Source organism: Sus scrofa, chromosome 14 (genome assembly GCF_054392235.1).
Source record: "Sus scrofa isolate SSC_HxYL_T2T_F1_AM1 chromosome 14, Sscrofa_HxYL_maternal_Yorkshire_Landrace_v2.0, whole genome shotgun sequence".
In the NCBI taxonomy this organism is placed as follows: Eukaryota; Metazoa; Chordata; class Mammalia; order Artiodactyla; family Suidae; genus Sus; species Sus scrofa.
The window spans coordinates 125,713,336-125,726,193 of NC_139396.1; the positions used below are offsets into that span (position 1 = coordinate 125,713,336).

Consider the following 12,858-nt stretch of genomic DNA (forward strand, 5'->3'; position numbering starts at 1 on the left):
TCTTCTATTGCCCTTTTCTGTGTCATGTGTTTCCTATAGGAACACTGATGATACAATGTATACCTTAGAACTAATAAATGTGGAATTTATTTCTAATAAAAACAACATTGTAACCTTGTATTAGTTAAGGCAAAGGTTAATCTCAAACTACAGAGGCTTAAATAAAAAATACAGTCAATTCTCACTATTTGCAGTAGTTATGGTCTATAAAATTGGTGTGAACACAGAATTAGCAAATACTGACCCATTCCTTCCTGGTGGAATATAGATTTGGATTTCCACACACCTGTGGCCACAGCATTCTCCTCAAATGGCCCATTCATGCCTTGCTTTATGTGTACTTCTGTTTAAAGACACTATTTAATATATATTGCTGAGCTATTAATATTGAACTCATGACCAACAGCATTCTCACGCAGGTCTGAATTAAGCTTATGCAACATGTATTTTCTCTTTAAGGCATATTACAGCTTTCTTACACGGGAACACTAGACAGCAGCAATTCAGCACTGTGCTTAGGGGGCATTTTAACCTGTGAAATCACCAGCAAAGGACACAGAAATGTGACAGAACATAGATATACACATACCAGGAAAAAGAAGCTTGTTTACAGTATAAGAGCTGAAACAAGAAAGCAGAGCTTTGCTTCCTTCAACCTCAGCTAGGAAAGTGCATGCTGGACAACTCCATGCAAGCATTGTCTACAAATGACTGCAAAGGTGCCATGGAGTATTGATTTGGGGGTTCTAAATAAGTATCAACAAGTAGGAGAATTTACAAATATGGAACCCACAAATAATAAAGATTGACTGTATGTCATCTTTTTCTCTCAAGTAAAAGTCTGGCCCATGTAGAATACTGAAGCTGTTTTCCATGAGGTTAATCAGGAACCCAAATTCTTTCTATCTTGTTGTTCTGCCACTTTCTAGGGTATTATATTCCTCTGCATGGTTAAAATCGAGTTTCCAAAATATCTACCTTCCACCTCCAAAAGGGGAAAGGAGAGGAAGTCCAAAGCAAGTGACTCTTTTAAAACATATCGAAGTTGCACACATCACTGGCAAAACTTCATTTGATCACACTTAACTGCAGAGAAGTCGAGAAAGGTATCAGGCTAGCATGTACACAGGAAGAAAAAAGAGATTAGATTACATTTTGGGTAAATAACTGATAGTTTACCAAAAAGAGTAATTTCAAAAATAAAAGAGGGAGTTCCTGTTGTGGCTCAGGGTAATGAACCTGACAAGTATCCATGGGGATGTGGGTTTGATCCCTGGTCTTGCTCAGTGGGTTGAGGATCTGGCATTGCCGTGAGCTCTGGTGTAGGTCACAGACGTGGCTCAGATGTGGCATTGCTGTGGCTGTGGTGTAGCCCGGCTAGAGCTCCGATTTGACCCCTAGCCTGGGAACTTTCATATGCCGTGGGTGCAGCCCTAAAAAAAAGCAAATAAAAAAAATCATTAAGATATATTTTAATCCTGAAATTATAAGCATTATCATATCATAAAAATCCTCAGGAGTTTTGTTCTAACCCTACCACCACCAAGCCACTCACCTTCTCTAATAAATGTCTTTAATGCTGTAAATTTCTCTGTAGGTCCTGCTTTAGCTACAACTCATGAATTTTGATATGCTCTGTGTTCATTTTTATTCAGTTCAAAATATTTTCTAATTTCCACTGGGATTTCCACTTTGACCCATGGGTTGTCTAGGAGTGTGTGGCTTTATTTCCAAATATTTGGACATTTTCCAAATTTCTTCTTGTTATTGATTTCTAGCTTAATTCCTTTATGGTTAGAAAACATAGTTTGTTATCATTTAAATAATTTTAAATGTGTTACAATTTGTTTTATGGCCCAGATTGTGATCTTTGTGAATATTTCATGTGTATTTGAAAACATCGTGTATTCTACTATTAAGGGATGAAGTGTAACATACTTGTCATTAGGTAGAGTTTGTTGTTTTTTTTTTTTAGGTCTTCTATATCCTTAGGGATTTTCTGTCTTCCTCTGTTAATTGCTGAGTGATTAAATATTGAAGTCTGAAGATGCAATTCTGGATTTATCTATTTCTCCATTTATTTATTTATTTTATTATTATTATTATTATTTTTTTTTGGTCTTTTTTAGGGCCGCACCTGTAGAATATGGTAGTTTCCACTCTAGGAGTCAAATCGGAGCTGTAGCTGCTGGCCTATGCCACAGCCACAGCAATGCCAGATCTGTGCCATATCTGTAACCTATAGCTCACGGCAATGCCAGATCCCTAACCCACTGAGCGGGGCCTGGGATTGAACCTGCGCCCTCATGGATACCAGTCAGGTTCATTACTGCTGAGCCACACAAGAACCTCTCTATTTCTCCTTTTAGTTATATCAGTTTTTGCATCATGTATTTGTAATTCTCTTCTTAGATGCATTTATACTTAAATTGTTGTGTCTTTTTGTGAAACAATTTTATCACTATGCAATGTTCCTCTTTATGCTTGTTGTTTTGGAGTTTAATTTGTTGAATACCACATAGCCACTTGTGACAAGCAAAAAAATGCCACTCTACCAAAATTGTCTGTGTCTTATCCCAAAGATTTGTGAATAAATTATTTTAGATGGCTATGGGGAATTAAGGCTGTAGATGGAATTAAGATTGTTCATCAACTGACCTTGAGATGAGGTTATCCTGGATTATTGGGATGAGATCAACATATTTATAAGACTCCTTTTAGGTAAAAGAAGAAAGCAGGAGAATGAGAGTCAGAGGAAGATATGGTGATTGAAGCAGAGGTCAGAGTGAGATGATTTCTGACTTTGAAGATGGTAGGGGGTAATGAGCCAAAGAATATGGATGGCCTCTGAAAACTCTGAAAGACAGGGAAACAGATTCTCCCCTGGAGTCACTATTGTTTATCTCCTCATAGGCTGGCCTGAATGTCTGCTGATTCTAGCTTGACATTTTCAGGGAATCTTGTTTTGGCCTTGAACCTTGTCCTGTTGAAATATACCCCTGGATTTTTCTTTCAGTAAGCAGAATGCAAAAAGTTAGGACACATCTTTCAGGTAACAGTACACTCGGGCAAAGAGATATGGTAGAATGGTAGAAGACTGGCATTTTATGAGCCCAATAATATCCCTGTATAGATTAGCTTTTTGGATTGAAAATGCAGGGCAGACTGACAACATGCCAAGCATATTGTGACCAGCCACTTCCCAGGACTTCCAAGCACATTTACAGTCAAATTGAAACAGGCTTTTAAAGCAGACATCTCTTTGCAGACAGAATGAAAGAAAAAAATAAATGGAAACCATATCCATAGAAAAAGGGAATATATTTGTATATAATCAAAAAGGACTTTTTTGTGTGTGACAATTGAGGGGGAAAGAGACAGAGAGGTTTATTGTTATTGCCGATGAAAATTCAATTAACTATAAAGTTAAGAAGAAAAAAAAGGAATTTTGTTTGAACCAAACTGAAGATTATAACCTGAGAAACAGATTCTCAGAAAGCTCTGAGAACTCTTCTGCCTACTAGAAGTTGAAGGCAAAGTCATATACATTTTTGAGACAAAGGATTGTACATCAAAATGACACAAAGTTGGAGTTCCCGTTGTGGCTCAGCAGAATCAAACACAACTAGTATACATGAGGATGCAGGTTTGATCCCTGGCCTCGCTCAGTGGGTCAAGAATCCAGCATTGCTGGAGTTCCCGTCATGGCTCAGTGGTTAGCGAATCCAGCTAGGAGCCATGAGGTCGGTTCCATCCCTGGCCTTGCTCAGTGGGTTAAGGATCTGGCGTTGCCGTGAGCTGTGGTGTAGGTCACAGACGCAGCTTGGATCCCGCGTTGCTGTGGCTCCGGCGTAGGCCAGCAGCTATGGCTCCGATTAGAACCCTAGCCTGGGAACCTCCATATGCTGCAGGAGCGGCCCAAGAAATGGCAAAAAGACACACATACACAAAAAAAGAATCCAGCATTGCTGTGAGCTGTGGTATAGGTGGCAGATGTGGCTCAGATCCTGTGTTGCTATGGCTGTGGTGTAGGCCAGCAGCTACAGCTCTGATTCAACCCCTAGCCAGGGAACTTCCATATGCCCCAGATGTGGCCAAGAAAAGAAAAGAAAGGAAAAGGAAAGAAAAGAAAAGAGAAAAGAAAAGAAAAGAAAAAAAGACACAAAGTTCACCAAGGAGTCCAGATAAGTGGGTATAAAGCCAGCAGCTAGTCACTGAGACCCCCCCAAACAGATGGGAAATAACACTATTCTTTTATTTTTTATTTTTATTTATTTATTTATTTATTTTTAAATATGGAATTTTTCATGAATTTGTGTGTCATCCTTGCACAAGGGCCATGCTAATCTTCTCTCTATCGTTCCAATTTTAGTATATGTGCTGCCGAAGCGAGCACAAAAACACCACTCTTTTAAAAAGTTACATTGCTAGCATCAGAGGAAAAAAAAAAAAAAAAAGACCTTTTGGGCTGAGCAGGTACTCCCATCTTTGAAAAGCTCGGGTTAAGGTGTAATGCAGATACACATGGCACCCAATGGAGGGAGGAGACCCAAACAAACACAGAGAGAGAATTTTATATTTAATTTTTTTCTTGTCCTGCCTTAAAATATGAATTTTTATTTCATCGTTATTATGGGTTGGATTGTATCCTCCCAGAATTCCTTTAAAGTCCTCAGAACTTGAACTTATTTGCAAACAGAGTCATAACAGCTGTATTTAGTTAAGATGAAGTCATACTGGAGGAGTGTAGGCTTTTGATCTGGTGCCCTTACTAAAAGGGGAAATTTGGAGACAGACACCCACAGGAAGAAAGCCATGTGAAGAAGAGGCAGAGATCTAAAAGCCAAGGAATGCCAAGTATCACCAGTGAACCACCAGAACCTGGCAAAGAGAGATGGAGCAGATCCTGTTTCACAGCTTTTAAAAGGAACCAACACTGCCAGTACCTTAATTCTGGGACTCCTAGACGGCAGGATTTTGAGACAATACATTTTTCTTGTTTAAGCCACCTAATTAGTGGTACTTTATTATGGCAGCCCTAGAAAACTAATAACTTTTTAAAGAAGTATAAGCAACACCAGATCCTTAACCCACTGAGTAAGGCCAGGGATCAAACCTGCATCCTCATGGATACTAGAGACGAAGGATTGTACATCAAAATCCTTGAGACAAAGGATTGTCCCTAACCCTAACCCTAACCGTAACCCTAACCCTAACAGATGATTCTTAACCATCTGAACCCAGACTGGAACTCCTTGAGTAAGATCATAAATCCAGTGCCTAGTAGAGATGAGTTCAGAAAAACTGAGTATAGAATGCAGGGGTGTAATTTCTTTTTTTTTTTTTTTTTTCCAGTCAGCGCTATGCTAAATAACCTGGGAAATACAACCAGAACAACATGGTCTAGTGCTTGGAAGAAATTCTGTCTCAGACTGAGCCGCAGATATCTTGCTACTTCTGATGCCCTTGCTGATCCCAGCTCTGACAATAAACCTGGCCATGTCCTGGCAACCTTCACTTCATTCCTAATGGCACCTGCAGGGGAAAATATCTGTGTTCCTCAGGCCCACCTTCCTCATTATTTTAGAGATTTTGATCCTATCTTCTTCCAACTGCAGTTTTGTTCATCTAACCTAAACTTCCAACTCTTTCTAGGTGTTCCAGACACACAAGCCTTCTCTATTTCCCTCTCCATTCTCGTTACCATTCTCTGAATCTTTTCTAATTCCCTAATCTTTCTTGGGTTATAACATGAAGTACTCTACACATAGAACGTGTTGATTTTCATATGTTATTATCGCTGTGTAAAACATATATAGGATTCAAGTGCCAGCAGTGTGTCTTAGGGACCTCGGATTTAACCCTAGCCCAACTCCCTCAATGTATAGATTGAGACCGTGGGATTTAGCCTAAGTCACTCCAGAAGATGATGGTTGGATCTGTCCATTCCTCTGACACTGCAAGAAACTGGCCCCTACCAGTTCTGATTCTGTTGTGAGACAACGTTCTGGTATAGTTCCTCTTAAAGGGTAAAGGAGCTGAGACAGTAGCAACCTACACTGTGCACTTGAGCTTAGAGTTTGGCTTTCTCCTCTTTCAGAAAAGGAAGCTCATCGGACTGCCAAAGGGCATGCAGAAAGGAATTAGCAGTATAGAAAGTTAAAATTATGATTCTAGGAGTTCCCGTCATGGTGCAGTGGAAACAAATTTGACTAGGAACCACGAGGTTGCAGATTTGATCCCTGGCCTCGTTGAGTGGGTTAAGGGTCCGGCATTTCCATGAGCTGCGGTGTAGGTTGCAGATGTGGCTCGGATCTGGCATTGCTGTGGCTCTGGCGTAGGCTGGCAGCAACAGCTCCGATTAGACCCCTAGCCTAGGAACCCCCATATGCCTTGGGTGAGGCCCTAAAAGACAAGAGACAAAAAAACAAAACAAAACCCAAATCATGATTCTAGCCATTGTTCTAGACAGCGATGTTTCATTTCTAATATCTTTTTCTTTGATACCCAAGTTTAGCTAAACTTTTTGTAGAGCATGTATAACAATCCCTATATTTAGAGTGGTCTATACCTACTCTGAGCTTCCTTTCCTTGGCAAAGATGATTTTATCAGCATCAGCCAATGGTTGACATGTGGAAAGGTATGTCTAATGTTAAATCTGATTTTACTAGAGGATTCTGAAATCTGGCTTTTTTTTTTTTTTTTTTTTTTTTTTTTGCTTTTTATGGCCACACATGTAGCATATGGACATTCCCAGGCTAGGGGTTGAATCTGAGCTGCAGCTGCCAGCCTACACCACAGCCACAAGATCTGAGTCATGTCTTCAACTGACACCACAGCTCCCAGCAACACCATATCCTTAAACACACTGAGCAAGGCCAGGGATCGAGCCCGCATCCTAGTGGATCCTAGTCAGGTTTGTTACCATAGAGCCACAGTGGGAACTCCAGATATCTGGCTTTTTATAGGAAATTATCTAACTTTTTTCCCCTTTTTTCGCCCAGGCTGGATCAAACCTGAGCCCCAAGACCTAAACCACAGCGAAGTAATGCAGGATCTTGAACCCAATGCACCAGGGCCAGGGATCCATCTGGCACCACCACAGAGAAAAGCTGAATCATTAGCCCACTGCGCCACAGTGGGAACTCCAAAATTAACCAACTTTTAAATGCTGGCACAAATCCCAACTGGGAGGGAGAGAGGGTGGAAAAATGAAAGAGAACTACATGTAGGCCAGACAGAGAAGGGATAGGGCCCAGGGTCTGCCAGTCTGTGATTTTTTCCCTTATGCAGACTTCACAGTTCTTGTCTTTCTCCAACAATTCAAGATGTGTTTTGGAACTTCCTTCAAGGTACACTCAGAACTAGATCAAATGCAGTCAAAATTTCCATTGTCCTGGCGTTCCCACTGTGGCCCTATGGGATTGGCAGTGTCCTGGGAGCTCTGGGACACAGGTTAGATTTCTAACCCTGCAGAGTTTCGGCTGCAGCTCTGATCTGATCCCTGGCCAGGGAACTCCTGATGCCCTAGGGTGGTCAAAAGTGAAAAATAATTTTTCCATTGTCCCGTCGATTCTTTAACCATTTTATTGAGCACGTAACGTATGCAAAGTCTATCATCACATCTTATTTAAAATGAGATACGTTAGCAATTAATTACATGAAACAGATACAACTTTATAATGGTCCAAATGACTCTGAGATCTATTCTTACATTTTAGCTGTTTCAAAAAATACGATCAAATATAAAGATAATTGTCTTTTTAAAACCTACTGGAGCACTTCTATAATTCACCTCTGAATTTGGAATGTTAATGGGAAAGTTTCAGAACACCAGCCATCACTCTGTGTAAAAGCAGCACTTCTGAAAGAATTCAAAGGCAATTATCCTGAAAAATCTTTTCACTGAGTCAGTTTTGAGCTCCAAATGGCTTCTATCCCTATGGAAATCATCCGTGACACCAGACAGCACCCAAGTTCATACTAATTCTGAAAGAGAAAAATAAATTGGTGATCTTGTCAGCTGATTAGGTGAGAAGACCCTGAAGATACAACATGGCTCAGGTTATCAGTTGTTCTTGATTACATTTTAATATGTGTTAAACATTGTATCCTGCTTCCCATATGAGTAACATCATTTAAGTCAGTCTTTCCTTTTTTTTTTTTAGCTTCTCTGTACCCTCCCCTCTCCGTGTTTTGCTGAGGCTGCACATTTAAGCTATGCCTACATTTAAGATACGCCTACTTCTGTTTCCAGTATTTCTTCTGCTCTTAATCAGAGTCGAGACGTAATAATTTTTAACCTCTCTTAATAATTTTTAACTGTCTCAGAGGTCCTCCATACTTTCATCCCAGGCCTCACTATTTCCACCCTCCCCCCCAGCCCCATTCTAGAACCTGGACTCCTCCCTGCTCTCTATCCGATATCTCTGGGCCTAGGAGGTCCTTGGCTTCTGCTTACCCGCTGCGCACATACTCCCCCCCTTTCCTGTCTTCTCTATCCCCCCTTTCCCCCCCAGCCCCTTCCCAGGCCTGCAACCTCAGCCATTCCAGAAATTGACAAAGAAATTGCAGAGGGAGTGCCACTTCTCAGCACAGTAGGTCTCCGTGAGCTTCGCGTTCTCGTCCAGCCCGTCGGGATCGGGCCAGGTCCCCAGGGTCTGCTCCTCTTCTGGGTCCAAGGCCGCCTTCCTCTTGCCCCACTTGGTCTTCTTCTCCGAGGGCTTCCCTATGGGCGGCGCGCTCGGAGGAGGCGGGGCCCTGGCGCCTGGGCCGGGAGCTGGCTCCCGGGGTCGCCCCCGGCTCCTGGCCGGGAGCTTGGAATCCCGGGGGAAACCCGAGGCGATGGGGTCAGCCGGTGCGGATTCGTGGGGCACTAGGCGCAACTCGGCGCCATGGCCCTTCTTGCCCGCGCACAGGCGAGCCTTGAGAGGCGAGAGGTCGTGGCAGGGCCGCGGCTTCCTCCGTAGCCCGCCCAGCACCTGCTTCCAGTACAGCGAGCTGCGGGCAGCGTAGGCGGCGCAGCGCCACGGCTCGCCGCGGTAGGCGCACTGGTGTTGCGCCCCGTCCGGAGCCTGGCAGCGCAGCGCCAGCTCGCTGCCCGCTGAGGGCCCTGGGGCGGGCTGCAGGAGCTGCCAGCTGCACGCGTGCCTCTCGGGGCTGACGAAACGGCCGGAGGAGCCGCCCGCAGGGCCCGGGGCAGACTCGGCGGTGCTGGCGGCAGCCCTCTGGTCTCTCCTGGCAGCTGCGAGAAGGCAGCCACCCAGCAGCAGCAGAAGCGAGAGCGACCTTCGAAGCCTCAGAAGACCCATGGCTCGTTGTGCCTGCGCGCAAGTCGGCTCTCCAGGGAACCCTGGGCACTTCAGTGGTAACAGGGCCAGGAGAGCAGCATCCCTTGGACCTGGGGACAGAGGCACAAACTGCTAATGACTGAGCCGGGCGCAGCCCTAAGTCCAACACATGCACCTGCCAGTCCCCTTCCCCAGACTTCTGGGCGCTGGTTTCCATTGGGCAGCAGCACCATACGACGGGTCCCTCTGAAAAGTTTTCCTGGGAAAAAGTCAATTACTGTCTAATCTTTTTGAAACCGTTTACACGTTGAGGTTTTCTCCCCTATGCAAATACGGTAGCAAAGCGATGCCTGGTAATTACCACCTCCACACCTTCCTCCACCCCGTCCCTTCTCCATCCTCTAATAAATTATCTACATAATCATTTCAGATTATTCTTTGGGTAAATGCACTTTTACTGCACTTTGAACTTACCTAGTTCTGGGGAAGGTGGCGGGGTCTTATTAATGTGGAAGGAATAACTGCATGAAGGATTAGTCTGTTTTAGCCGGCTCCCAGTGAATGAATGTGTTATCAACAGGATAGAAGGGGCCTCCCCCTCTATGCCCCTCCCAGACTTCTCTCTTACTGGGAGATTTCCCACCATCACGCCACACACACACACACACACACACACACACACACACACACACACACACACGAAGGAGCGATGTAACATGAAATATATATCTTTTTTCTTCCAGTCTTTAAAATAATCACATGAATTTTAGCAAATCGTTCTTTTCCTTCCTTTTACATATTTTAATCATCTGAAAATAAAAGTTAAACAGAAAGATCTGTTTTAAGAGTTAGACAACCTTAAATGAAAGAAAACAATTGTCAATTGACACTATTTTTTTATCATTTGAATTCTTTATTTTCACCCGCCGAGTTCTTTATTTTCCAACTGTCTTATCCTAATCATCCTAATAACTGTTACTACTAACATAAATATAATATCTCAGTTTATAGACTCATTGTACTGTCCAGCACTTCACCCAGGGGTGAGCATTTGGTCTTTTGATTATTTTTAAGTATTCTAAGTCATTTATAAATTTCTTATATAAATCAGAAGTTTAAGAAATTCTTTTGATTATAATGCAAGGTAATATTATCAATTCAAACAGTCTTTCAGTCAAAATTAATGTGTTCTTGAATCTTGAGTATTTTACGTTTAAACAAAGCTATTTTTTACACTTTGGGATAGTACATTATCTTTTTAAAAATGTTCTCAGTGGCATTCTCGCCATGACACAGTGGAAACGAATTTGACTAGGAACCATTAGGTTGCCGGTTCCATCCCTGGTCTCGCTCAGTGGGTTAAGGATCTGGCCTTGCTGTGAGCTGTGGTGTAGGTCGCAGATGCCGCTGGAATCCCACGTTGCTGTGGCTGTGGCATAGGCCTGTGGCTACAACTCCGATTAGACCCCTAGCCTGGGAACCTCTGTATGCCATGTGTGCGGCCCTAAAAAGCAAAAAAAAAAAAAAAAAAAAAAAAAAAGTTCTCAGTAATAAATGTGATTTCTTTATGTCAAGAGTTTATACTTCTAATTGTTTTATACATATAAGTATTTTCCTAAAATACTTCCCAGGATGTCAAGAAGTCTCATTACATTTCCTAATGTCTTTTTGTGGACAGTATTTTCTACTACTAAACTCCCATTGGTATTGCATTCCTACAGTTACAATTTGACTACTACTATAAAAATCAAAATATTTTAGGAATTCCCGTGGTGGTGCAGGGGAAACGAATGCGACTAAGTACCATGCGACTAAGTACCCTGGCATTGCTCAGTGGGTTAAAGATCCGGCGTTGCTTGTGAGCTGTGGTGCAGGTCTCAGATGGAGCTCGGATCCTGCGTTGCTATGGCTGCGGTATAGGCCGGCAGGTGTAGCTCCGATTGGACCCCTAGCCTGGGAACCTCCATATGCCGCAAGTGCGGCCCTAAAAAGAAAAAAAAATCCAAAATATTTTAGAGTTAGAATGTATTTAAATGTGTTTTGGCACAGATTAAATATACAGTAGACCTAAAAAAATATTGACCTAAAAAAAGACATCTCTACCACTCTAGTGAAATCAGATTAAAGGATTTACCCAAGGTCACACACAAGCCGTCTGACTCCCAGTGATTGATGATCTTTACATTTCAACTTTGTATTTCATTGCCATCAATTTCAAAGTTAGTTATGTCTTAATAACACCAATTTATACTGAAAAACAATTTGTGCTGGTGAAGTTAAGAAATATTAATATGTTTCATAAACAGAGTAGTTTATTAATACATTTAATAGATGGAACACTTCTCTTCACCAGAAAACTGTATTTATATCAGCAAAGCACTGACTATTTACAGGCTTTTATCTGATGCTCTGGCATTATTAGTTATCAGCTACTGAACCAAACTGGAATAGTATTTCAGCTAAAGAGCGACATCTTGTGACATTCTTCACTAATTACAATGAAAAAGGTTTTTGTTCGTTTTATCAAAATGTCATAATTATTAAGAGAGGTATTCCAGAGACTATGATTTCTGTCAGAAACATTGCCCCCAGAACAAAAATAAGGGCATAAGTATGTGCTATGCCATATCATAAAGGGGTAACTTCTTACCAGAAGTAGTTACTTTTTATAAATTACGGTAAAATATACAGAACATAAGTGTTTTACCATTTTAACCATTTGCAGGTGTACAGTTCAGTGACGTTAAGTACATTCACGGTGCTGTAAAACCATCACCAACCATCCAGCGCCAGAACTTTTTTCATCTTCCAAAACTGAAACTCTGCATTGAGTAAACAATAACTCCTTGTTCCTCCCTTCTTTCTCCCTCTGGCAACTCATTCTGTCTCCATGAAGTGACTATTCTAGGTACCTCATGAAAGTGGAATCATAGTTCTTTTGTGACTAGCTTATTTTACTTAGTATAATGTCCTCAAGATTCATCTATATTGAATCATGTGTCAAAATTTCCTTCCTGTTTAAGGCTGAATATTCCATTGTATGTATATTTCACATTTTGTTTCTGTGTTTGTTGGCTGACAGTTACTTGGGTTGCTTCCACCTTTTGGCTCTTGTGAATAATGCTGCTATGAATATAAATGTATGAACACCTGTTTGAGTTTCTGCTGTCAGTGCTTTGGGGTATAGATAGAAGTGGAATTACTAGGTCATATGGTAATTTTATTTTTAATTTTTGGTGGAATCTCCATATTATTTCCCAGAGTGGCTGCACCATTTTACATTCCAACCAACAGTGCCCAAGGGAACCAATTTCTCCAAATCCTTGCCAATGCTTGTTTATTTACTGTGTTTGTTTATGTGTGTGCATGCGTGTGTGTGTGTGTGTGTGTGTGTGTGTGTGTGTGTGTATTATAATAGCCACCCTACTTGGTGTGAGGTGGTATCTGATTGTGGTTTATGAGATTGGCATTCCTCTAATGATTAGTGATGTTGAGCATCTTTTCAAGTGCTTAAGGGCCATTCGTGTATATCTTCTTTGTAGAAATGTGTCTGTTCAAGTCCTTTGC

General features: G+C 41.8%; 1 protein-coding gene and 1 non-coding gene across 3 annotated transcripts; both read right to left on the minus strand.

Annotated features, from left to right (window-relative positions):
- Positions 1 to 4,289: 4,289 nt before the first annotated feature.
- LOC146396981 (U6 spliceosomal RNA) lies at positions 4,290 to 4,396 on the minus strand. Its single transcript, XR_014828567.1, has one exon. It is a non-coding gene; the product is annotated as a U6 spliceosomal RNA (small nuclear RNA).
- A 3,169-nt stretch (positions 4,397 to 7,565) lies between these two features.
- On the minus strand, positions 7,566 to 9,858 carry FGFBP3 (fibroblast growth factor binding protein 3). Of its 2 annotated transcripts, XM_021071896.2 has the most exons (3): positions 9,766 to 9,858; positions 8,541 to 9,401; positions 7,566 to 7,990 (listed from the first exon to the last, which is right to left on the minus strand). In XM_021071896.2, the coding sequence occupies exon 2, from the start codon at positions 9,310 to 9,312 to the stop codon at positions 8,542 to 8,544; it is 771 nt and encodes a 256-aa protein (XP_020927555.2). In that variant the 5' UTR covers positions 9,313 to 9,401; positions 9,766 to 9,858; the 3' UTR covers positions 7,566 to 7,990; position 8,541.
- Between the last annotated feature and the right edge of the window lie 3,000 nt (positions 9,859 to 12,858).

Coding starts and splice junctions, on each gene's coding strand:
- FGFBP3 (XM_021071896.2), bottom strand. CDS start 9,312: ATGGGTCTTCTGAGGCTTCGAAGGTCGCTCTCGCTTCTGCTGCTGCTG.